The sequence below is a fragment of the Garra rufa genome, chromosome 24 (genome assembly GCF_049309525.1).
Source record: "Garra rufa chromosome 24, GarRuf1.0, whole genome shotgun sequence".
NCBI lineage: Eukaryota > Metazoa > Chordata > Actinopteri > Cypriniformes > Cyprinidae > Garra > Garra rufa.
The window spans coordinates 27,506,432-27,529,360 of NC_133384.1; the positions used below are offsets into that span (position 1 = coordinate 27,506,432).

The 22,929-nt window shown below is 37.4% G+C and overlaps 1 protein-coding gene across 1 annotated transcript in view; it reads right to left on the bottom strand.

The window, feature by feature from the left end:
- Nucleotides 1-16,569: 16,569 nt before the first annotated feature.
- bcl2a (BCL2 apoptosis regulator a) overlaps nucleotides 16,570-22,929 on the bottom strand; it is a 77,594-nt gene continuing 71,234 nt past the window's right edge. The window contains exon 2 of the mRNA XM_073830779.1: nucleotides 16,570-22,104. Within this exon, the coding sequence (XP_073686880.1) occupies nucleotides 21,970-22,104 (135 nt within the window). The 3' untranslated portion in view covers nucleotides 16,570-21,969. The remainder of the gene's footprint in view (nucleotides 22,105-22,929) is intronic.

Here is a 22,929-nt window from a genome sequence, read left to right on the forward strand (position 1 = left end):
GACTGAATTTGGGCTGTCAGTGAAAATTTAATAGACGTCTAAACATAGCCCAAGAATAGACTAGACATCAGTTAGACGACTATTGAACGACTACATGTATACGTCTAATAGACAGTGAATATGGGTCTAGGCTAAAACAAGACTGAATTTGGGCTGTCAGTGAAAATTTAATAGACGTCTAAACATAGCCCAAGAATAGACTAGACATCAGTTAGACGACTATTGAACGACTACATGTATTCGTCTAATAGACAGTGAATATGGGTCTAGGCTAAAACAAGACTGAATTTGGGCTGTCAGTGAAAATTTAATAGACGTCTAACCATAGCCCAAGAATAGACTAGACATCAGTTAGATAATTATTGAACGACTACATGTATACGTCTAATAGACAGTGAATATGGGTCTAGACTAAAACAAGACTGAATTTGGGCTGTCAGTGAATAGACGTCTAACCATAGCCCAAGAATAGACTAGACGACTATTGAACGACTACATGTATACGTCTAATAGACAGTGAATATGGGTCTAGACTAAAACAAGACTGAATTAGGGCTGTCAGTGAAAATTGAATAGATGTCTAACCATAGCCCAAGAATAGACTAGACATCAGTTAGACCATTATTGAACGACTACATGTATACGTCTAATAGACAGTGAATATGGGTCTAGACTAAAACAAGACTGAATTTGGGCCGTCAATTAAAATTTAATAGACGTCTAACCATAGCCCAAGAATAGACTAGACATCAGTTAGACGACTATTGAACGACTACATGTATACGTCTAATAGACAGTGAATATGGGTCTAGGCTAAAACAAGACTGAATTTGGGCCGTCAATGAAAATTTAATAGACGTCTAACCATAGCCCAAGAATAGACTAGACATCAGTTAGACGACTATTGAACGACTACATGTATTCGTCTAATAGACAGTGAATATGGGTCTAGGCTAAAACAAGACTGAATTTGGGCCGTCAATGAAAATTGAATAGACATCTAACCATAGCCCAAGAATAGACTAGACATCAGTTAGACCATTATTGAACGACTACATGTATACGTCTAATAGACAGTGAATATGGGTCTAGACTATTTGGGCTGTCAGTGAAAATTTAATAGACGTCTAACCATAGCCCAAGAATAGACTAGACATCAGTTAGACCATTATTGAACGACTACATGTATACGTCTAATAGACAGTGAATATGGGTCTAGACTAAAACAAGACTGAATTTGGGCTGTCAGTGAAAATTTAATAGACGTCTAACAATAGCCCAAGAATAGACTAGACATCAGTTAGACCATTATTGAACGACTACATGTATACGTCTAATAGACAGTGAATATGGGTCTAGGCTAAAACAAGACTGAATTTGGGCTGTCAGTGAAAATTTAATAGACGTCTAAACATAGCCCAAGAATAGCCTAGACATCAGTTAGACGACTATTGAACGACTACATGTATACGTCTAATAGACAGTGAATATGGGTCTAGGCTAAAACAAGACTGAATTTGGGCTGTCAGTGAAAATTTAATAGACGTCTAACCATAGCCCAAGAATAGACTAGACATCAGTTAGACCATTATTGAACGACTACATGTATACGTCTAATAGACAGTGAATATGGGTCTAGGCTAAAACAAGACTGAATTTGGGCTGTCAGTGAAAATTTAATTGACGTCTAAACATAGCCCAAGAATAGACTAGACATCAGTTAGACGACTATTGAACGACTACATGTATACGTCTAATAGACAGTGAATATGGGTCTAGGCTAAAACAAGACTGAATTTGGGCTGTCAGTGAAAATTTAAGTGACGTCTAACCATAGCCCAAGAATAGACTAGACATCAGTTAGACCATTATTGAACGACTACATGTATACGTCTAATAGACAGTGAATATGGGTCTAGACTAAAACAAGACTGAATTTGGGCTGTCAGTGAATAGACGTCTAACCATAGCCCAAGAATAGACTAGACATCAGTTAGACGACTATTGAACGACTACATGTATACGTCTAATAGACAGTGAATATGGGTCTAGACTAAAACAAGACTGAATTTGGGCTGTCAGTGAAAATTGAATAGACGTCTAACCATAGCCCAAGAATAGACTAGACATCAGTTAGACCATTATTGAACGACTACATGTATACGTCTAATAGACAGTGAATATGGGTCTAGGCTAAAACACTCCTCACGGCTCTTCAGGCCACACATCCACGTTCACCAATGGTGACAAGCCTGGATGTGCAACCGAGAAACCTAGCTGAGGAACATCCAGACAGCCGGCAGAATGTTCCAGCAGCCCCTGCCAGTGATCCTGCAGCTCCTGGAGCCAAGACAAGATCCAGGACAGCCACGTGTTTGAGCCGTGGAATGAAGAAGCACAGAATAACACAACAAACTGCAGATATCTCAGCTCTGAGCGGGAGGAGAAGGGTTGTGAAATATGAAAGGCCGTCTTCCAGGTTTTTGAAGCAAAACTTTTCTCTTGTTCATGTTTCTTGAGAAAAACTTTTTACACTACCGGTCAGAAGTTTGGAATAATTCATATTTTGCAATGTTTTTTTTTTAAATAGGTCTATTATGCACATCAAGGCTGCATTTATTTGGTTAAAAATGTGACCCTGGACCACAAAATCAGTCCTAAGTTGCACAAATATATTTGTAGCAATAGGTAAAAATACATTGTATGGGTCACATTAAGCCAAACATTATTAGGATATTAAGTAAAGATCATGAAGATATTTTGTAAATTTCCTACCGTAAATATATCAAAGTATAATTTTTGATTAGTAATATTCATTGCTCAATATTTCGCTTTTTTTGCACTGTCACATTGCAGATTAGTTGTATCTCGGCCAAATATTGCTCTATCCTAACAAACCATACACCCTAAAAACAAGGTCCAAGTGGGTGCGTGCGTCTAATCTGAACTATGCCATCACAATGATAAAGGAAATTAAAAAGTATGTGACATGTGGCAGTGTGAACCCCCAGCAAGCAGTTGGTATAAGTGCAAATTACATACGTCAGGAGATTTTTGAATGTGTAGTACTGTATTTCAGTCCAGAAAAAGTCATTGAAGTTTGACTTGTGAATAAGTCATTCTTTTAAGTTGAATTGGCCAAACTGATTCAAATTCACTTTTATTCATGAATTGGTATTTAATGATGACATATCATGAAAATCTGAGTTTTTCCATGCTTAAGTGCTATAATTGGGTCCCCGGTGCATGTACCAACTCATGTTAAAAAGGACAACGGTGTACCAGTTCTAACACCATATGGCAAAATGTCGAGCAAAGCAGGCTAACCGTTCTGTCCTTGGCTACACAAACGAGCACAGAACACGAGTCCCAGCCTCAGAGGAGACAAGAAAGCAGTGGATTTAGTGATTTATTTACTGTATATTATGCTGTTGCTGCACAGATCTAATATAAACATGCAAATTCTTTCCCAGCCGTTTACCAGACAGTACCAACTGTTTTTGTAGCTTGTGTGTTTTTAACATAAACTTGTGTGTATTTGACCATTTATGTGCAATAAGACATGAAAGAGGACTTAAATTTAGTATGCACCTTGTACCATGTACCGTGCAACATGCTTCAGTTGTGTGTTCTCAGAAAATCATATATCAGAAGATTAAACTAATATGGTTTAAACCAAACAGATGTTTTATTTTTTAGAGTATCTGAGGTACCAGCTGTAAAGTCACAGTCCTATTCTGGAAAAGGGGGCAGGGAGCAGCAGCTCATTTGCATTTAAAGGGACATGCACAAAACAGCACGTTTTTGCTTCCAGTCATAACAGGCATTTTCAAAACAATATATTAAATGATCTGTGGAGTATTTTAAACTGGACCTTCACAGACACATTCTGAGGACACCTGAGACTAAAAAGGGCCATGCTAGGTTGCAAAGCTGAATTTTCAGCATCATTACTCCAGTTTTCAGTGTCACATGATCCTTCAGAAATCATTCTGATTTGCTGATTTGCTGCTCAAGAAACATTTTTTATTATTATAAATGCTGAAAACAGTTGTGCTGTTTAATAATTTTTGTAGAAACCGTCATACAATTGTTTTTAGGATTTTTTGATGAATAAAATAATAGGTTTAATGAATAGTATTTGATATAAATCTTTTATTTTATCTTTCATTATAACTGTCTTTGCTATTACTTGTGATCAATTTATTGCATCCTTGCTGAATTAAAGTATTGATTTCTTTTTAAATCTTTTTATGGCAGTATACCACTGTATCTTTGATGGATAATAATAATAAGAAGATCTATTATTAATTATTATTATTAATTAGTAATAACTTATAATAAGTAAGCATGAAATCGGCATATTAAAATGATTTCTGAAGAATCATGTCACATTGGAGTAAGACTGGAGTAATGTTGTTGAAAGGAATAAATTACATTTAATAAATTTTTAAATATATATTAAATTAAAAATAATAATATTTCAGTATTTTACTATATTTTTGTATATATTTAAGTGTGTGAACATACGTATCTTCTCTCGAAAAACATAAAAAAATGTATTTTTTAAAAACTTCAACTAGTCTACAGTATATACAATACCAGTCAAAAGTTTGTTAACAGTAAGATTTTTAATGTTTTTAAAGAAGTCTCTTCAGCTCACCAAGCCTGCATTTATTTGATCCAAAAGTACAGCAAAAACTGTAAAAAGAATGGTTTAATTTTTATACTATTTAAAATAACTGTTTTCTATTTAAATATATTTTATCAATCATTCTAATATTCTGATTTGCTGCTCAAAAACATTTATTATTATGTAGAAAATAGCTGAGTACAATTTTCTTCTGGTTTCTTTGATGAATAGAAAGTTCAGAAAATCTTTATAAATCTTTATAAATGTCTTTATCATTACTTTTGCTTCATTTAAAGCATCCTTGATAAATAAAAGTAGTCATTTCCATCATTTCTTTTAATAAAAGTATTACATTTTCAAATATATTCAAATACAATGCAGTTATTTTAAATAGTAAAATTTCACAATATTACTGCTTTTTCTGTACTTTGGATCAAATCAATGCAAGCTTGGTGGGCAGAAGAGACTGGTTTGACTGTGCATATGCATATGCATATGTATATGTATGTATATTATTTATGATTCTATGATCATGAATAAAAAAACATTATCATAACATTATAATATTGTGATTTTCATGGTCAAGGTCAAGAAACAAAGCCAGTTTCCTTATGCCAGTGAGGACGAGCTCCCAGACTGATGCATGATTTCTCAGACAGATACCTTTAAACTCAGTCTGTCTAAACATTATAAACATTACATATGCGTAAGAGCAGAAAATCCAGAATTTACATGAATCACCTACTAGTATTTAATAAGATAACCTATTCTGTTTGTCAAGAAACATCTTCTCACCATTGTTAAAACAATTCCAGAAAACCTAGTTTTGTAATGCTTTCATAGCAAGCCTGAGAGAACAGAATGTCAGTCCACATCTTACAAAATGCATCCAAGAGGAAACCTTACAGCAGGAATCACCATCATCATCCCCAAAAAGCTCTTACATGTGCTCATTTACCCACTCAAGCACACGTTCACGCTTGTGTCCTTGACAGGGTCAATGCTAAATCTCTTTCTGAGCTGCAGTGCTAAATATGCAAGAGAAGACCAACACCTGAATGTTAATCAGCTCTCCCTGATTCTTCTTCCTCACACGGCTCACTACCGATGCCTTTGGACCTCCAGTAGCCTACTGGCTGTCTGAACATGATGGATGAAAGCAGACTGACGTGCTGTCACATGTCCATGCCACTCCAAAGATAAATACGTTACAAGTAGACCAGCTTCTGACAGCTTCTGTTTACTGTTACAGCATTGTTTCGGGCATTTTGTTATTCGCCGACTGTCTTTTCATCTATCACACAATATTTTTCTTGTGAAGCTTGCGTTTGTTGTAATACAGTTCAGCTTTTTTATTGGTGTTTTTATGTAAATATTCGACCAATAAAGGTACAAATAAAAATGCTGCTATCTCTTTCGTTTTATTGCTGCTACGAGTTAGAAAACAAAGAAACGCCCTTGATTTTGGTATATGTTATTTGAGTGCAAATGTGGGCATTAAAATATAATTGTATGACGTTTACATGTTTTATAAAAATCTATAGCACTTAATTTCCAACAGACATATATAAAGGTAGCTCCATTTATTTTACTCACTAAAATGTTTAAGTATAATAAGATGTGATAACGACTGTCCACTAGAGGGCAGTAGGTGAACGTCCAAAAAGTAGCAAAAGGAATAGAAATGAAGTAAAATTAAGTTTAAATTGATATTTTATATATAATGTGACCCTGGGCCACAAAACCAGTCTGTAGTAGCATGGGTATATTTGCAGCAATAGCCAAAAAATACATTGTATGGGCCAAAATGATTGATTTTTGTTTTATGCCAAAAATCATTAGGATATTTTGTAAATTTCCTACCGCAAATATATCAACTCTTATTTTTTTTAATTAGTAATATGCAATGCTAAGAACTTAATTTGGACAAATCAGGCGATTTTCTCAATATTAATTGTTTTTTGCACTCTCAGATTGTACCTCGGCCTATCATAAGAAATCATACATTAATGGAAAGTTTATTTATTCAGCTTTCAGATGATGTCCCTGGTGAAAAAAAACTGCTAAAACCAGCCTAGGCTGGTTGGCTGATTTTAGCTGGTCAACCAGTCTGGTTTTAGCTGGTCATAGCTGGTCAGCAAGCTGGTTTTAGAGGGGTTTTGGCCACTTTCACAGGCTGGTCAGGCTGGGAAACCACCAGCTAAAACCAGCCTTTCCAGCCTGGCCAGGCTGGGAGACCAGCTAAAACCAACTACTTCTAACTTAAACCAGCTAAGACCAGCCAACCTGTTTTTTTTTTCTTCAGCAGGGGTATAAATCTCAATTTAAGAATAAAAAATCCCTTATGACTGGTTTTGCGGCCCAGGGTCACATATTATAATTTTTTGTACTATTACTCAACTCATTTTATGTTACTTATGTAGTTTTCATATTTATTTTTAAGTCATTTAATTTAGTCGCAGCCTGTTGCATGAAATCAAGTGATAAATGCCAATTGAGTCACTTAAGATTTTGTGTGTGTGTGTGTGTGTGTGTGTGTGTAAGTGAAAACCTAGTAAGAAAGAGTAAGAAAGTAATCTATCAATTTTCAAGGTCATGTCGCTGACCGTTACTACAGATTTAAATACATTTGCTTCGGTCTCCATGGAGAGTCTCTTCACATCGAGTGTGTTTGATTAGCAACACCGGTCATTCAAAGTTTCAAATATTAGGCCTAACAAATCCTTCAGCCGGGGTGTTTTTTTTTTTTTTTTTTGCTGTGGCAGCGGGTTTGTAGAAGTGCACCGAAAGCCTTTGTAAACATTTTGTGAGGCGCGCGTTCCCGCTGATTCCCACGACACTTCCTACTACACGTCTGGGTCTCTGGTCAAACCGCGCGTTTTTGTCCACCTCTGACAGGATCGCCTTTGTTTTTGCCCTCCCTGGAGTACCCGGTTCACTTCAAGGATAAATGTGTCTGTTGGTGACCTAGTAAAACTAACAGCCGGCCAGGCTTGTGCTCATTGTGTCAGAGTGGCAGAAAGAGGCCCACAGCTACCGTTCTTTACACACACACACACACACACACACACACACACGTCTACATGTTTTATGGGGACATTCCATAGGCGTAATGGTTTTCATACTGTACAAACCGTATTTTCTATGGCCCTACACCTACCCTACACCTAAACCTAGCCCTCACAGGAGATTGTGCACACTTTTACTTCCTCAAAAAAACTCATTGTGCATGATTTATAAGCCTGTTTCCTCATGGGGACCTGAGAAATGTCCCCACAAGGTCAAAATCTACTGGTATTCCTATCCTTGTGGGGACATTTGGTCCCCACAACGTGATGAATACCAGGTACACACACACACACACACACACACACGTCTACATGTTTTATGGGGACATTCCATAGGCGTAATGGTTTTCATACTGTACAAACCGTATTTTCTATGGCCCTACACCTACCCTACACCTAAACCTGGCCCTCACAGGAGATTGTGCACACTTTTACTTCCTCAAAAAAACTCATTGTGCATGATTTATAAGCCTGTTTCCTCATGGGGACCTGAGAAATGTCCCCACAAGGTCAAAATCTACTGGTATTCCTATCCTTGTGGGGACATTTGGTCCCCACAACGTGATGAATACCAGGTACACACACACACACACACACACACACACACTGGTTTACATGTTTTATGGGGACATTCCATAGACGTAATGGTTTTCATACTGTACAAACCGTATTTTCTATTGCCCTAACCCTACCCTATACCTAAACCTAGCCCTCACAGGAGATTGTGCATACTTTTACTTCCTCAAAAAAACTCATTGTGCATGATTTATAAGCCTGTTTCCTCATGGGGACCTGAGAAATGTCCCCACAAGGTCAAAATTTACTGGTATTCCTATCTTTGTGGGGACATTTGGTCCCCACAACGTGATGAATACCAGGTACACACACACACACACACACACACACACACACACACACACACACACACACACACACACACACACACACACACACACACACACACAAACTCACTCTCATTAGACAGGGCAGTTCTTTTCAATGTACACTAAAAAGTGTTCGTTGTCTGCTTCCGTTGTAATAACCCCCATCTCCAGCTACAAACTACTAACTGTATGTTGGGGATAATTCCATAAATATAAATTCTGTCATTAATCACTCACCCTCGTGTCGTTCCAAACCTGTAAGACCTTTGTTCATCTTCGGAACAGAATTAAGACATTTTTAATTAAGCCCTGTTATTGTTAAAGTAGCCTAGTCCAGTGTTTAACCTTAATTTTATAAAGCTACAAGAATATTTTTGGTGCATAAAGAAAACCAACATAATGACTTCATTCAACAGTTTCTTCTCCTGAATGAAGGTATATGGGGTTGGAACAACATTAGTAGCTAATTATGCCTCCAAAGGCAAAGTGCAGTAACTACACCAACACTGAAACTGGGAAAAATGCCTTTAAAGTTTTTACGCCAGCTAGTCAAACATGTTGACACTCTCCTAAAATTGAACCAGGAGACTTTGCCACAAGACAAAACAGTCTTAACTCAATTTTGACCAAATGTGTAGTTACTGCACTTTGCCTTTGGAGGGCAGTATACAATAAGATAGAATTTTTGCTTTTGGGTGAACTTTAACCCAGTTCACTATAAAAGCTACAATTTAACATATGCACCTAAATATAAATTTGTGAAATGAAACCACAATTATGGCACGATCACTTTAACAAAATTTCACAGGCAAAAATTGTTATTGCGTTAAGGAACTGCTCACGTATAATCACCAAACCAAGCCGACAACTTAAAGACGTTAACATGCTCGATAGCTCAGTCGGCACGGAAGTCAAAAACATGATGATAAAAAAGTTGAAAGATCGATAAACAAGCTAAAACAGCATGCTAAATCACATTTGCAAAAATCGAGTTTGACCTCATTACATGATTGACTGTTAATCTGGTTGGGTTTGCAACATTAATATAAAAAATTAAATAAAATTACTCTCAACACACAAAGAAATAAAGGTAAGCACTTCGAATTGGCTGGCTGTATGCCTCCTTAGTAAAAAAAAGCCTGATTACTATCCAGACTAAATAAGAGCTGTATGAGATGTGTGTTGCTGCGTATAAAAATTCTGTTTGAGAGACTAGGCTTTCATGTCAAGAGTTTCAGTCCGAAGCTCAGAATGGCGGAGCCAGTGGAGGATAGAAAGAGGTGAGTGATGTGTGTCAGGGATCGGAGAAATGAGAGAAGCCAGACCAGCCTAAAAGAGGAAGGCAGAGGGTTGGAGTTTTTTATTATTTAAAAAATCCCCAAAATTAGTAAAGCATTAAATATTTCCTCTAAAACGTCTATAATGTCTGGTTGGAGAAATTAAAATCTTAAAGAAGAATCATATTAACTCAAACTGATATAAAATGACTTTGATCATGTGGAACACAGTTATTAAAATAGAAAGAATGCTAATTTCCATTTAACAAAAATGCATGTTAATTACTTACTGTCAAGTTAGGTGCAAATTTTACTTAAATATTAATAAACAATAAATAATTAAATTGAACCTGGGTCCTCTTGCACATGCCATTAGACTAAAATAGTATCTACATTTAGTAAAAAGAAAAAATAAATAAATGAGATTAAAAATATTTTAGAAAAGTCACAATGTACTGATAATATGAATATTGGAATTTTGGAATAATAATAAATAAATAAATTGAACATGCACAATAGATACCATTAGACTAAAATGTTTTCTAAATGTAGTAAAAATAATAATACTAATTATTATTATTATTATTATTTTAAATAAATAAATTGAACCTGTGTCCCCTTGCACAATAGATACCATTAGAATAAAATGGTTTCTATGGTTTCTAAATTTAGTAAAAAAAAAAAATAATAATAATAATAATAATAATAAATAAATAAATGCAAATATTTAATAAAAGTTCTTAATGTACTGTTTACATGAACTTTGGAATTTTGGAAAAATAAATAAATAAATAGATTGAACCTGTGTCCCCTTGCAGAATAGATACTATTTGACTAAAATTGTTTCTAAATTGAGTAAAATAAATAAATATATAAATAATAATAATAATAATAATAATAAATAATAATAATAACACAAATATTTAGGAAAAGTCCTTAATGTACCGTTAACATGAATATTGGAATTTATTTTTTATATTTTAATAATATAATATTTTTATTTTGGAATAATAAAAAATAAATAAATGAATTGCACAGATATTATTAGACTAAAATGGTTTCTAAATTTAGTTAAAAAAAGTTATGAAAATAAATAAATAATTAAATAAATAAAACTTTTAAATAAAAGTCCTTAATGTACTGTTAACATGAATATTGGAATTTTGGAATATTCAAAATAAATAAATAAAGATTAATGTAACAGGTGACAGTTCACAGGTGATTTGCCTGTTTTTTGAGTCACGGATAATATCCTTTTCTGCACCTTTTCTATTTTTGTATTTTTTTTTTTTTCCTTTTGCCTTGTCTCACACAAAGTGAGCTCGTATTAAAAACAAAAACAGATAAATCTATAGGCAACCATTGTTGTGCACTTACAAAGGTAGCTTCGTTCGACATCAAAGATTTAGTCGCATTACTTCAGCCTTAGATGTTAATATGCATCCCCTCGGACGCAAAGCGTCTGCTTTGATCTGAGACGTATCATGCATACTTTCCTCCGTTTTGCGCTTGGAAATCTGAAGCTGGAGTAAAATTTGCCATCATCATCAGGTTCATATCCCCCAGAAGTTACCAGAACACCCTCAATCGCCAGCAATTACGAGAACTCTGAGCATGTACGAGCTCTACCGACTAAAACTGATATCATTTAAAATTCTCCTTCTTCCACGTATGTGGAATATTTCATCCGCTGAGAGAGTAGTTTTTGCACAAAGAACTCTGGGCTCAAGTTAATTTAACCTTCCTCTTCCCCCGGGTGCGGCCCGCGGAGACTCGGCTCTCTTTCTCTCCGCTGCCTCGAAGTTTTGTGCGGGTGGAGGTGCTGGAGATGTAGCTGTGGGGGTTTGGGATGCTGTAGGAGGTTAATCTAATATCACATGAGCGAAATCCCAAAGGAAACGGCGTTATGTTTACACCCCGCGGCTCACAACACACACAAAACAAGGCTGAAGTCTATAACTCACGGTGCTCATCATCATTGTCGGTGGTGGAGTCGTAACATTCATCATCTGCATCATCATTGTCATCAATGTTTTCCCTCATCAATCGAATCCCCCTGGTCAGAAGTAGAGGTTAACGTTTGAACCGCACATCAATGGTGGCCTCTTGTGGCTGATGGATCCATACAGCTCTGCTTTCTTTTCTCGTTCTTGGTGTGTGTTCTTTTTCTCAGGCAGCTTTTGCACCGTAACGGGAAGCCCTTGAGAATCGAATGGTGGAGTTGTTACTGTTTTAGAGTGTTTGCACGTGTGTCCTTGCGCTTTAAGTTCAAGACCTGACGGATGGTTCAGAACATCTAGGTTATAAAAACACTAGAAGGAGACAGACCTTTTAGTAAAGAAAACTGAAGACGCACTCAAATATGGCAGTAAGATTCAAAGTCTGCCTTTCAGTTTAAAGAGACACTTTGATAGTTTGTAGAATGTGCTTTTTTTCCTGACACAGTTTTTTGTCTTTTTCCATTTTAATAGAAGGAATTGTATTTAAATGCCTGTTGCTTACATTAAAAAAAAAAAAAGCTGCCTGGAGGAAGGACATTTCCTGATTTTATGCAGTCCTTTTAAACTATTCATTTGATGAACAACTTATAATGGTGCGTTCACACCGGACGCGACTTGCGCGGAAAAAACGCGCTATTCGCGCGTAGTTGAACGCTTGAACATTTGAGTTTACTCGCGCCATTCGCGCGGTAAAATTCGCGTCATTCGCGCGTGACATTTTCTTCACAACAGACGCGAATTCGCGTCAAGGGAGGGGCTTCTGCCACTCGTCAGCGGGGAAGTAGTTGTAAAATAGGTGAATGAGCTCAATTTGCCAGCTTCAGCTTGCTTGTAGTCTCAATATGTATGTATATGTAGGTTAAATTGAGTAAAGAGCGTTTTTTAAAACTAACCAGATTGTCCGACCTCTTCACTCACTTTATTCTTAGCAAGATCCCATTTATTCCTGTTTCTACAAAAGTCCAAAGATGTATCGTACAGCTCCGAGGAACCACAGACAGCAACGGTGATTTTGTCCGCCATTGTTGTTTCGGATTTCTGCCTCCGTCACTACTAGAGCAAGCTCCTGATTGGTTACCGCGGCGCGGAATTCCGCCGAAGTTCAGATTTTTGAACTTGCGCGTTTCGCGCGATTCGCGCGAATGGCGCGGCAATCGCTTGAACGCTCAATGCGCGCCGCGCCATTCGCGCTATTCGCGCGTTTCGCGCGTTTCGCGCCGCAGGATGGCTATTCGTGTCTTTGCATTGACTTAACATGTAAATCACTCGCGCTTGCCGCTTCATTCGCGTCCGGTGTGAACGCACCTTAACGGTGCGTTCACACTACAGCGTCAAATCCACGCTCAGTGCCGCTAGCAACGCTACAACGCCACTGCTTTGGGGAGTGTCTAATTTAGGGCTGAGCACACTTCTGAAAAACAATGTTCACACCCTATTTATGTTCCATTGTCTTCTTTTAACGGCGGTTCGAAAACTAAACTGTAGCATATAATGAAAACATGCAAAGTACATTTACTTTTGCGTGACTTTTTCAATAATATGTGATTTCAGCTCAGTAATCCACCAGTTTCAGAAACACGCGTCATAATCTTGCCTTGCCTACTCTTCACAGCGATTGGTTGTCGCCGGCGTTTTGCGCTCGAAATTTGCATAAGGTTGAGGAATGCCCAACCTTTTGACGCTCTCAGCTGCTCTCAACGCTTTCTCCGCGCCGCTTCCAATCCCAAAATGCACCACGCGACCGTTTACGCGCAACTTCCATGTGAATGAATTGAAAACGCTCGCTTCGCCCCGCTCGCAACGTGCCAGTGTGAACGCACCGTAAGAGTCATTTGTTTCTTGAATTGGACTACTTGGGTTGTGCTGTATGTTTTTGATTTCCTAAAAGAACCGGCTCATAAGAGTCATTTGCGCTTTATGTTTGATTCAGTAAAACAATTTGACGCGAAAGAGTAATTTTTTAGTGAAATGGACTACACTGGTTGTGCTGTATGTTTTTGATTCCCTAAAATAACCAGCTCATAAGAGTCATTTGTTCAAGAATCAGACTACGCTAATTGCGCTGTATGTTTGATTCACTAAAACAATTTGACTCAAAAGAGTAATTTTTAGTGAATTGGACTACACTGCTTGTGCTGTACTTTTTTGATTCCCTAAAAGAACCGGCTCATAAGAGTCATTTGTTCTAGAATCTGGCTTCAATAATTGTACTGTATGTTTGATTCAGTAAAACATTCTGACTCATAAGAGTCTTTTTTTAGTAAACTGCACTACACTGATTGTGCTATATGTTTTTGATTCCCTAAAAGAACTGGCTCATAAGACTCATTTGTTTAAGAATCATGCTACACTAATTGCACTGAATGTTTGATTAAAAAAGCAATCTGACTCAAAAGAGTCATTTTTGGTGAATTTGACTACACTGGTTGCGCTATATGTTTTTGATTCCCTAAAAGAACCAGCTCATAAGAGTCATTTGTTCGTGAATCAGGTTACACTGATCACGCTGTATGTTTGATTCAGCAAGACAATCACACTCTCAAAAGAGTCAGTTTTAGTGAATTGGACTACACTGGTTCCGCTGTATGTTTTTGATTCCCTAAAAGAACCATCTCGTAACTGTCCTCGGCGCGACGCGACGTTGCGCTACGTTTCTCGTCCGGTGTGCGACCCCCTTAAGACTCATTTGTTCAAAAATCAGGCTTCACTAATTGTGCTGTATGTTTGATTCACTAAAACAATTTGACTCAAAAGAGTCATTTTTAGTGAACTGCACTACACTGGTTGTGCTATATGTTTTTGATTCCCTAAAAGAACAGGCTCATAAGACTCATTTGTTCAAGAATCAGGCTACACTAATTGCACTGAATGTTTGATTAAAAAACCCAAGAGTCATTTTTAGTGAATTGGACTACACTGGTTACGCTGCATGTTTTTAAATTCCCTTAAAGGACCGGCTCATAAGAGTCATTTGTTCATGAATCAGGCTACACTGATCATGCTGTATGTTTGATTGAGTAAAACAATCTCACTCTCGAAAGAGTCATTTTTTAGTGAATTGAAGCCGAGCTGACTTACTATATAAGAGTGAATTTTCTTGAACTAGATTAGTCACATTATATGTTTGGCTGGCTAAAAAGATCAGACTCATGAAGTTATTTGTTCATGAATCGGGCTGCCATGTTTGCGCTGTATGCTTTTTAATCTCTAAAAGAATTGGTTCATATGAGTCATTTGCTTGTGAATCAGACTACACTGGTCGTGCTCTGTTTGATTTACTAAAATGACCTGATGACTCATTAGAGTCATTTCTTAGTGAATTGAACTACACTGCGCCGTCTATATGATTTGTTAAAAAGATCTGACTCATATGAGTCATTTGTTTGTGATTCAGACTGTAATTTGGTTAAAAGATCTGACTTATAAAAGTCAATTTTATTGAATTGGACTACACTGGTCATGCTGTGTGTTTGATTTGCTAATAAGATCAGACTCATAAGAGTCATTTCTTTTCTGAATTGCCCTACACAGGTCACGTTACATGTTTTCCATCCTCTAAAAAGTCATTTAAAACTGCTCATAAGAGTCATTTTGTTTGTGAAGTGGACTTCACTGGTTGCACTGTGTGTTTTTGATTCTCTAGAGTCTAGACAAACTGGCTCATAAGAGTCCTTTGTTTGTGAATCAGGCTACACTGATCATACTGTATGTTTGATTCATTAAGACAATCTGACTCATAAGAGCCATTTTTTAGTGAATCAGGTTACACTTGTTGCTCTGTATGTTTGATTCACTAAGACAATCTGACTCACAAGAGCCATGTTTTGGTGAAATGGACTACACTGGTTGCAACATCTATTTGATTTGCTAAAAAGATTTGGCTCATAAGAGTCATTTGTTTGTGATTCAGGCTTCACTGCTTGCACTGTATATTTAATTCATGCTACCTCACAACCAATTCGTACTTATATTACAAGGTGGCTAATTTGTACAAATTTACAACCTCACTTGTATTATTTTGTACATTTTCTGTGAGGGTTAGGAATTCCTACCTCATAAAATATGTACGAATTGCTGAGAGATTGGGTTGGTTCAAATAAAGAGGCCAATCAATCGCAAAATCGCTTGGTAATGCCATACTTTTTTAAACACTACTATTCAAAAGATGTGTTCTACACATCTCAGGACACTTACATGTTCATATTTTAAATATTTAGGCTAATCTGTAAATAAATATAACATAACCATCAATTTACCATGTTAAAACATAAGTCCACAGATTTTCCCCTAAAATCAGTGCAGAAAATGCCAAAATTTTTGCAGATTCCATTTATGCCTGATAACCACCTGATACCCCCACGGTATGTTTTAGTTACGGATGGTGCAATTTGCAAATGACTGTTGTAAACGGTAAACCTGCGTATTCCTTTATGCTGAGCAGATGTAAAACAACAGTGTCTCAAGAAAGACCCCCAGGTTACACAGAAGGATGTACACATGGCCCATGTTGATTGGTTAAATCCTCGTCTCCCGTGAGACACCGTTGCCAACCTCCTCCTATTCTTGCTTTAAACGCTCCTGATATACAGCTGGCCTGTTAAAACGATTCCCTAGCTGCCTTCAATTTAGAGAACAGCAGAACGTGACAGAATCCGTAGCGGCATATTGGAGTTTCCGAGTCAGTGATGCAAACCGTGACAGCTCCTCTCAGATGATAAGGCAAGGTTTATTTAATTAGGACACATAACTGTTAGCTTATGACATGGATACGTACACAAAATGATATTGACACATTTAAAACTCACAAGTGCTATGAGGATAAATTAAACAAACAAAACAAGAAAGAAAAGAAAGAAAAAATCATGAACAATTGCTTCTGAATGCTACATGCTGAGGGCTTACAAGACACAATGTACAACACAGAAAGACAAACAGGATAATGGTGGAAAAATGAGAATCTGGAAATCAAATATAAACTCCTGTCTCTATATTAAAATCCTCCGGATATTTTGCTACATTTTAATAGTTATGTGATATATGAGGGAAGGTATGGCAGCAAAGTCATTAAAAAGAAAGAAAGCAAAGAAATCGGAGCAGAAAATCGATTTCTTTTTCCTCAAAGGAAAGTGGTATTGTAAAATGAATGCATTATACTAGCTGCCGAAGGAAAAAAAAATAAAAAAACAACATTTGATAATCTTTTCCATTTGATGCGATGGGGCGTGGGGGTTCATTTCAGAATAGACATCAAAATGAGTCATTTATATTGAACACAATGTGAAAATCACACCGAAACTCCAGCGAAATGAAGCTGTATAGCTGGAGATGAAAGAATGCACTCATGCAAAATGTAAATAACATGGTTAACACCAAACCAGTGCAACCATGGAGACAGTATCTACAATTTTACTCTTAACAGATCACCGGAACACCACCATCCAGATGGAAAAAGGGAAAACCCCTCGTGCTGCAGTTTAAATCGCACTTCCATATTTATCAGACAGAACGTGAGCTAAAACAAAGGCCCATCCTCTTTCCATCTGAATGACGAAAACCAATGAATGAGGAATGAACTGACGCAGGGAGTTTTCCATTTTTGCAGAAGTACAAGCAACGCAACTCTGACGAGCTTTGAAAGTGAGAGCTTTAGCTCAGAGCTGATCCTATTTTTACATTCAGAATTCTGATTCTTTTTCTGTAAAGAGATGAAAGATAATTTACTGTATATTTAATAAAAAGATACAGAATATTTTAAATTAAATTTAATATTGAAACCCAGTTTCACCTACTGTACTTTCCCTGCTCTCTCTCTCCCACCGTGTCCTAACCAGACATGACGCTTCCAGCATCATTTAATTTGTTTCTCCACAGAGAAAGGGAGAATTCTAATTCTAAACACTGAAATGTGTCACTTTTTTGATGTTAGAACAATTATAAGTCATACGTAGGTTGAATTCCCCAAAAAGTGAAACACTGCAGCTTTGTGGTGTTTTGAAAACATTGATCTGTTTGTTTGAACACCTTGATCTGCCCAGCAACAGCAGGATTGGGTCAGCCAATGGAGTGCGTTCGGGGGCGGGGCTTTTGATTTGTCTCCGGGCGGAGTGTTTGGGAAACCTGTTTAAAAACAGTCAACTCACTTGACACACTTCAGCTTTAATGTGCAGCTATATAAAGTGGGATTTTGCTTTATCCTGGTTAGGACACGGTTTTAAAGGCCATTCACACAGAACGCATTTAGTAAATTTGACGGGTCTGGCTTCCAGTCTCATCAGCGTCCAGCTATTTTTAGCTGTACAAAACAGCTTGTTTTCTTGCTTGATATTGCAAATTGGTGTGTCTTACCATATTTGAATGTATTATCTTAATTATGAACACACTCTTCCACTTTTAAGAATATTTTCGCTCTTTTTTCAATAGCTTTTTTACGTAAACATGCGCTAGATGGATGCGTTTGACATTCGTTCGAGTCTCACAGATTATGACATTATGGTTTTTTCATTCCACAGAAACGCATTCTGTGTGAACAGCCCCTTACAATGCAAAATATTTTTTTATGTATACACACACACCACTACATAAACGTATGACTTATAACACATCCAACTACTAGACCGTGCATAAATTTCCTGCATCCTTCACCTTCCACTTTCTTAGTCTCTTTTTTGTCAATATCAAACTAAATTTCCCCCTACAAACAACCACCACTCGATTACTCTTGAAGAGGCATTGCAGAGAAATTTGACACAAACTGAATTTAAAAATCGCTTATGAATAGAAATAATAGAGTGGTGCTATTTAATCGAACACACAAGGCCTCTTAGACTCAAGAGTCTGATTGTGATTGACTTCTCAGCTTCTCCTAACCAGAGGGAAAGCGAGACGTAAGGAGTGGATGGACTAGTTCCGCTCCAGCAGTGGCAGTTATACGCTGGTTCATCCACGAGCAGCTTCATATGGTGCAGCAACAGGGAGAAGCTCAACTCCACACCCTGTCGTCTTACATTGCTAGATCTTTAGCAGCGAAAGTAAAATGATCTTACAGTGTGAGTCCTCAAAACTCGCGCTAACATATTCAGATACAGTCCTGCAGAACCCGATAAAGGGCGCAGCAATATAGTACACTATTAGATTGCGAATGTTTAATCTGTACCGCTACACACTCGAGAGAGTTGTGTTGATAGACTAGATAAAGTCGATCCTGACATGGATCCTTAGTTAGAGTATTGACTTGAATGAAAATGAGACTGTGAGGGAAAGAAGTACACTGAGGGCTGTTTAGCAAAACAAAATACTGAAATATGCCTTTCCAATTCTATTTTCAAGTAAATTAGACACTCAGCCGTTTCCTTCCATCCTCCACAGACTCTTTTTCGTTCACGCCACATTAAATCTCCATCCACTTTGAGTGAATTCAGTTGTGCGCCATTTAAAATTAAATCGAGATTTTTTTATTTATTTTAATTCAGAATTTGAATTTAGCAAAACAGAATTAAAACCCGTCTTCTTTAGTTAATCTTTCTATGTCCGACAAATAAGCTGCTCTTACACCGTTCTCACACAGTAAAAATACATTGCGGAACAAAAAGGGAACTAACAAAAGGCAGACAGACAAGACAGAGCAGGTTACTTTTGGTATGAAACAAGGTCTCAGCTTTAAAATGTTGTCATTTTGTAAGAAAATCAAACAATAAAACCGCTTTGTGGATCTTTCATGTGTCAATTGACGCAATTAGATCAATTGGCATCAATTGATCTAACTGCGTCAGCTGACACATGAAAGAGCCATAAACCCATCGTCGTTTCTTATTTACTTAAAGCACGAAATAAACCACGGAAAAATGTCAATACATAAAATTTTTTAAGTTTAAGTCCACCGAAGTTAATCTACTCTTCTGTCTGCTTTGTTTGTTGGACATAATGACAGATTTGGCGTTATGATTGGCCAGTTCGCATGTCAATCAAGCTGTTTGCGAAGGGTCAATTAAAGTCTTTAGAAATTCAATACTAAATTCCCCTTCCTGTCATTCCAAATCAAATCCAAATTCAATTTCCTGTGGGGCGTGGCTAATTCAATTCTAATTCACACTCATAAACTGAAAGGATGCCAATTCTAATCTCAACTTTTGCACAACCTTGCGCTCTCTATAAATGATTCTATTTTAGCAAGATTTCAGCATATGGCTCATATATTACAAACGTTCAAAACAAAGTTTACTAAACACTGACAATATTAAAATTATTGGCCAAAGTCTTTGTTTGGTCTCAGTGAGCTTTTGCTTTGACACGGAGATGTAGAGCGCTAAATCTATCCACCTTTTTTTTTTACATAAGAGTGGGCGCATTTGTAAATTTTATGGGTTTGGCTTTCGTCTTATCCGCGTCCAGCTATTTGTATCTGTACAAAACAGCCGTTTTGCTGCTTGATATTGCAAATTGATGTCTTAGCATATTTCAATGTATTATCTTAATTATAAACACAGTGGTTTGTAGTGCAAACAGTTTTATCGTTTACTGCACGTTGTTATCCTCGTTATTTTATAGCTGCTAATGAACTGGAAGTCTCACTCACTTCCAGCGACTTTAATGAACATCTGAGGTGACAAAAAAAAGACATTAGGACAAGCGGGTGTCTCAGTATCTTCCTGTGAAAGAGAAATTCACCCTCCCAGTGGAATATAACAGGGAAGTTGAAGATAGCACTAGATGAGACTCTCTGGCCTCGGAAGTTAGAGCAGACAGATTGGATTTCTTTGGTTGTGGGGCATCCAAAAATCGACAGCTCTCAAGGCGTCTGTAATCTACCGTGCCAGAAAGATAACGTTGGGAGAGGCGAGGAGGGAAAAGTGATACACCTGGGCCGTGTATTACATAGTCCGTTGTGTATGAAGTCTTTTCAAAGGCCTCTGGCCTGCATGCCTATCATGCCAGGCTGAATGAACTTCTGTTCCCAGCTGCCACCTGCCCATTTCATCATCTGCACACCTGGCTGGGCTGGACAGAAGTGGCGGGCTGCCCGCATTCTCCACCAGAGAACAGCCAAGTCCTGCTCTCTCAACACAATCTATTTACAGATGGACACACACTCATACTACATGTACACGGACATTATACGTACACAATACCCTCGAAATTGCTTTTTAAATGCAATTATACACACAATTATATGCAATGGGAATCCTTTCAGAAGCCAAACTTCCAGTCTTTACATTCAAGAGGGGCGATTTGGGCAACTCCATGACCCGATTACATCATGATAGCCGCTTTGGTTTGGTTGTCGGCACAATCTTTGTGCTCACCAAACAGTAAGACACAGAGCAAATCAAAGAGGAACTTTTTAATGAGGAATGCTCAACATCTGTTGGTTTGACGGGAGATCTCCAGAGGTCCATCCAATGGAGTGAGAGACAAATAAACAAAACCAAAAAATAAAAAAAAAACACCCTGAATCAACACAGAAAGGGTGGGCGGTCGAGTTCAAAATGCCATCATGCAATAAAAAAAGTAGCTAAAAGAGTCTTTCTCCAGACATGCACATAGTGGAGAAGTTATTTACATTCACGCCGGCAAACTTTCTTATTTTCCTTTCTCCTCTTTTTTTCTTTTTTTTTTAAATCATGCTACAAAATGCCAAAAAACCTGATATCAAAATGTCAGAAAAGCACAATCTTAAGTTTAAAAATCTCCTTGTACTTGTTTCATACATAAGAAACAAACTTTAAAGATAAAACGTTTTTTGTTTTTTCGTTTTTTGTGTGAAGTATGTGAGCGAGTGTTTGCGTGTGCACGTGTTTTGTGTGTCGATCTCCGTGTGAGTGCAACTGTACATGGCAGTGACGAGCATCATAGTCCAAGTGTGAGAGTGTCTTTGCGAGTCCTCATTCTGTATTCTTTTTCTTTGCGTTTTCTTCACTCCAGAGAGGCTCAAAGAGCGTGAGTGCCGCAGCTCCCGTGGCTGGAGGGGCGTTGGATCAGCGGTGGCCTTTGAAGGGCACTGGTGCTGGGCTTAGCGGGGCAGTGCGGCGCTGAAAGATGCTTTGATAAGCTGAAGAGGAGAGACATTCAGAGAAAGTAAGATCAAGATTGGTGAAGAGAGCCGTAGAGCTGTCACTTCTGAGCGAAAAAGGCTCCGATGGTCACTCCTGCCAAGCCCAGTGCTGCCAATCCAAGCACTTTTGTTAGGTATGACAATGGGTGGAACATAGAGTCTCTCTGCTGGCCGTACAACTCCGCAAAAGCATCCTAAGGGAAAAAGAGAGGAAAAGAACATTAGGAACAGACACAGAGCTGAAATTATTACAAACATACTGTATTAGAAGTCACTTTCTCCATTGTTCCACTGTAACGGGAACAAAAAAAAACAGACAATAAATGGAACAACTAGACTCAAAAGTTTAGGAACGCTTGACTCAGAATATTTGATTCTGATTGGTCAGTTGCAGCATTTTTGTCGTCAAAGATCTTTGTGAAGAGACCGCATAATTAATTAACTGCTGAAACTGGTAGCCAATGTCCTATATATCTGTATCTAGTTTATACCTCTTGTATCCCCCTGTGGTGTAATGTGCAAGTTGTTGACCTAAACAGCAAAATCAGAGAGAGAGAGAAAAAAAACTGCACAATATACACACTATAGTGCATTATGGTAATCTGGGACACTGCTGTACTTGCAGCTTCTGCAATTTAGGCGAGGTCAGCCTCAGGTACCCCAACATTACCGCGATTAACCTAATTCACCATTTTCTAAGAAACAATATTCAAGCAAATACTGACAAGGCTGTGAGGATAGGAGAAATTGCCAAACTAGTTACGAAATAAAAATTAGATGACTGATTTGGAATATGGAAGCTTCAAATATGTAGTGATAAAGTCTAAATTAAATTTTAAATTCTTTTAGTGCTGTCAAACTGATTAATCGCATCCAAAATAAAAATGTTAATGATAATAATATGTAGTGAAAAGTCAAACTCAGATTTTAAAATCAATTTAGTGCCGTAAAACTGATTAATCGCGATTAATCTCATCCAAAATAAAAATTAAAATAATATGTAGTAAAAAGTCAAACTC